At 44.5% G+C, this 4,813-nt stretch overlaps 1 protein-coding gene across 1 annotated transcript; it reads right to left on the bottom strand.

Annotated features, from left to right (window-relative positions):
* Nucleotides 1-827: 827 nt before the first annotated feature.
* On the bottom strand, nt 828-1,328 carry LOC129716961 (uncharacterized protein K02A2.6-like). Its single transcript, XM_055666805.1, has one exon. It carries the CDS (start codon nt 1,326-1,328, stop codon nt 828-830), a length of 501 nt encoding a protein of 166 aa, XP_055522780.1.
* Nucleotides 1,329-4,813: the final 3,485 nt, after the last annotated feature.

The following is a 4,813-nucleotide window of genomic DNA, read 5'->3' as shown; positions in this document are numbered from 1 at the left end:
TTGTTTATAAGATCCACATGAGAACAGAAATTATTTGCACCTTGATTCAATATTCTAACATATCACGATTAATTCACATGACAACTTCCCGTGAACAAAATATGCTCACCTCCTGTTCTTACAGGTACATTCATACAAATATTTTTGAACCCGAGAACATAACTGTACTCCTCCTGTACAAAACAGGTACACAGTTATCTTTTTTTTTTCCGTGAATCATTCACCTCCTGTTCATCACAGGTACACGCATTACTTATTTTTGCCCGGGAATAAACATCATTATTCCCCTCCTGAACAGATACATTCGATAACTTAAAATTACTCACATCAACATTTTTTTGTTGTAAAACACTATGATAAACGTCAGTTTAGGTTAAATCCTCAGGTTAACATTTTTAAGCCACTTTCATTCCTGCTCGAATACATTTTTATGCTTCACGCGAAAAAAAAAACGATGGATTTTTTCTTAGTATCTCACCAATACAATTACGAATCAGGCTCTGCGTCTAACCGCACCCGCAAAGAAAAAATCTTCCAGAAGCCATTTTGAACACTATCGATTTTTATTTGGCATTATCACAATTTTCCCGTTGCTCCGAATAACAATTCAATTCTTACCTTCTTTCCGAATCCTCGTCGCCAAATTGAGGGGTTCGAATAATGATTAAATCAACAACATTTCGCATAAAACACAGTATTTAATCAATGTACTTTCGCGTCACCGTTTTCGTGATTCCTCTTCCTGTAAAACGATCTCTTCTTCCTCTCTCTCTCTCTCTCTCTCTCTCTGACAGCTATTCTCCCGATACGTTTATTAATCGCTACAGCTATAACGAGGGGCCCGATCCTACAGGTACCAAGTTCGTACCCGGCATAGGAATGGCACACCTCGTACCACGGAAAAACAATCTCGATGCCGGACTACCACCGATGTTGTTCGGTGTATTACGCCAAAGCTGTAACGCCAACCACAGGTCCTGACCAGATTCTGCTGTCTTCTTGATTAGGTGCTTTGCGATTTTTACTACAGCCTCGGCTTTCCCATTTGCCAGCTGGTGATACGGAGCCGAGGTGGAGTGCTTAAAGTCCCATTGCTTGCTGAAATGCACCATTTCCTCATTGACAAAATTTGAACCATTGTCCGATATGACCCTTTGAGGTGTTCCGTGACAAGCGAAGTTGCGTTTACATGCCTGAATGACTGACGAAGGAGTTAAGTCTTTGAGGATATCAATTTCAAAATAGTCGGAATAGTGGTCCACGGTTACTAGGAATTTTCGTTGCTTTCCTTGATACACTAGAAGACATCCATTGATACCAGCTGGCATTGATGTACTGGTGTAGGATGGGATTTAATGGGAGGCTTTGTTTGAGATGCAGCGAATTTGGCACAAGTTTCACATTCCTGGATATGAATCTTAATTTGATCATTCATTCCGGGCCAGAAGATGTTAGACCTGGCGAGCCTCAGCGACATTCTACGCAGAGAGCTTGGAATCACGACACGATCCCCACGAAACACTAAACCGTCCTGATAGGAAATTTCATGGCGATGCTTGAAGAAAGGCTTCACAGAATCTGGAAGATTGCTGATTTTCACCGTCTAACCTTGCTTGGTGTACTGGATTACTGTTTGTAGTACTGAATCTTCAGAAGTATTCTCCATGATGTTGTTAATCCGATCGTCCGAGATGCTTAGAAAACTGCTTAGATCGATACTTTCGACGTCTCCGAAAACACGGTAGATATGATGCTTTTGAAATTGCGAATGGTCCGCTTTAGAATTTTCCGGAGCACGAGAAATAGCATCAGCAAGAACATTATCTTTGCCAGAGACAAACTGCAGTTGGATATTGTATCGTTGCAAATTTAAGAGCATGTGTTGGAGACGTTTTGGAGCTTTCAATAGAGGTTTTTGAAAAATTGTGATTAGGGGCTTGTGGTCCGTTTCAACAACAGTTTTGGCATTTCCGATTATCAGTTGGTCAAACCTCACACATGCGTAGAGCACAGCCAACAGTTCCTTCTCTATTTGTGCGTAGTTGCCGCTGAACCGGTTCGTACAACGCTGTCAAACCCAACAGCTTAACTGCCAGTCTCTTCTCCGACAGCTTTAGCGATCTACTGATACCGACGACTAATCTGTCAGTCTCCAGCTAGAAGAACCTTCATGGACCTGTCAAAGACTAAAGTAAGTAGAAGTGTTGAAGTTGATAGCAAAGATTCGATAAAGTGAATATAATAGAGCCGCGTTAAATTCCCTGTACACGCAAATAAATCAAGCCAGCAAACTACCTGTAAGAACCTGTGTAGGAAGTCCAGGAAATGTGAAAAGATAGTTTGTTCACGTGCAGATAGCAAAGAAACTTGAAATTTGTAAGTAGTATAGAAAACTATAAGTAAAAACTAAACCTAATCACAATAAATACTTGCAGTTGAGCTGCATCTAACAAATCCGCTACAAAAACGAGTTTCGTGAACGAACATTCTCAAAAATTTCAATCATGCCGATGATTCACACCCCGCCGAAACATAACCTCAATGCTGAGGAAAGCAACTGCGTTGCTTGTGATCGGCCGGACACTGCGGACTATTTCGTCCAGTGTGACGCTTGCGATGCCTGGTGGCATTATTCTTGTGCGGGAGTTAACGATTCCATCAGTGAACGTGCGTGGACGTGCGCACATTGTTCTGCTGCTCCCAGCATAATCTCCAGAAGTACGGTATCCGGACGTGGTTCCCAGCTGGAGGAATCAATGAATCGGTTGAAGGAAAAGCAGGAAATGGAAAAACAGCAAATGGAACTGGAAAAACAGCGAATGGAACTGGAGCTGCCGCAAAAATTCCTCGACGAACAGCAGCAGCTGCTGAATGCGACGCTGGCAGATGAAAGCAGAAGCCAAAGGAGTCGTTTGAGTCGGCGGGATGCCATAGAACGTGTTAATAAATGGCTGGGACCAGAAGAAGGCGCGGTAGGCAATCAATCTAAGCCACCAGCAGCCTCTCGGATCCAGCAGAATCCACTGACGCGATCGTCGAGTACACCGATGATTGGCAATGCAGCCGACCCTTTGAAACGTGCAGAGGAAATCACCCAGCAGCAGCAAATAGCATCGCAGGAAATCATCAACCAGCTGCAAGTGCAGCTAGAGCAATGCAGAACGGTGATAGCAAGCATGCAGGTAGCGAACTCGCAGGTAAAGCCAACCGGTGCCATTACGAAAAACCACCCAGATGCCGAAATAGGTAAGCGTCATGCCAATACTATTTTGAATGATTATCGCGATCAATTATCGCGTACAATTCCCTCCACGACCATAAATAAAATAAATAAATTTAAAAATAACCCTGAGCAGCAGCGTAATGATAACGCGCGCTCTAATCGGGCATAAGGTCCAGTTACTATAAATCTTTTGTCTCGATCCCATCACCCATCCGATACGCGAAAAAGTTTGAACCCGTCTGTTCGTGGGAACATTCCGCCTCAAATACCGGTACTACCTCCGATTGAATCGAATGTTCAGCAAATTTCTTCAGGTGATTTGGCTTCGAATCAGCAGCAAATACCTTCCAGATTTCCGATTCCGCACCAGCAGCAGATAGCTTCCGGGAATTCGATTCTGAATCAGCGACAGCAGCAGGATTCACCAGACAATCGTGGTCCAACTTCGCAGCAAGTGTCAGCCCGTCAGTCTCTTGGACGAGATCTTCCGATTTTTTCTGGAAACCTATCGGAATGGCCAATATTCATCTCCAACTACGAATATACGACGGCCATATGTGGATATACTGATGGTGAAAACATGCTACGGCTTCAGCGTTGCTTAAAAGGGCAAGCTTTGGAGACTGTTCGCAGTCGGCTAGTGTTACCACAACATAAACAACATGCTACGAGAGGTGCGCGCGATGCCGAACTTACGGTCAGAAAAACTCGAAGGTCTAATCGAGTATGGTATTGCGGTGCAGGGCTTGTGTGATCACATGGTGGCAGCCAACGAGCAGGCTCATCTTTCAAATCCCACACTCCTACAGGAGCTGGTTAGGAAGCTACCCGAAAATCAGAAGCTGATGTGGGCCGGGCTTAAACGAGGTTTTGCCAATGTCGACCTAGCAGTATTTTGCGAATACATGGCTGGCGTGGTGCGCGATGCTTCGAGTGTTGTGTCGAGTGAGCCGGAAGATTGCTAATGATAAACCTAAGGCGATGGCTTATGTGAATTCGCATACTCCAGCAGGTAACGAGAGCTCTGCAAAAGAAGTGAAACTGTTGCACTGTCTGCTCTGCGACAAACCTGACCATCATTTGCGTGAGTGTGTTGCATTTAAAGGCCTTGCAGTCGATGAGCGTTGGCGGAAGATACGGTCGTTGGGACTTTACCAAAATTGTCTTTTTGGTCACGGCAAGCGTTCTTGTCGCAGCAGCAACCGGTGCGGTATCGACGGTTGCCAGTATCGTCATCACCCACTCCTTCACAGTATCAGAGGACCCCCGAACGCGTCACGGATAGCAAACGCAGAGAACCACACTCATCGTTATCTCGACTCAAGTTTCCTGTTTAGGATTATTCCTGTTACACTCTACGGTAAATCCGGCGCAATGGATGTTGATTTCTCGCTTTACACTTCCTACACTTTTGTCCAAAAGCGGGACACAAACCCTTTTCGGAAATGTGTTGTCCTCCACAAAACTTGCAGTATTTTTTCTCAACGTTGCCTTTTCTGGTTTGTATGTAGTTCACTTCACTTTCCTGTTCAACCCCCAGGGCCTTAAAACGCCGAACCGAAACTTCTTCGAGTCTACACTCATCTACCA

Source organism: Wyeomyia smithii, chromosome 1 (genome assembly GCF_029784165.1).
Source record: "Wyeomyia smithii strain HCP4-BCI-WySm-NY-G18 chromosome 1, ASM2978416v1, whole genome shotgun sequence".
NCBI lineage: Eukaryota > Metazoa > Arthropoda > Insecta > Diptera > Culicidae > Wyeomyia > Wyeomyia smithii.
The sequence above is the reverse complement of the archived record's forward strand: the minus strand, read 5'-3'. Positions and strand labels throughout refer to the sequence as shown.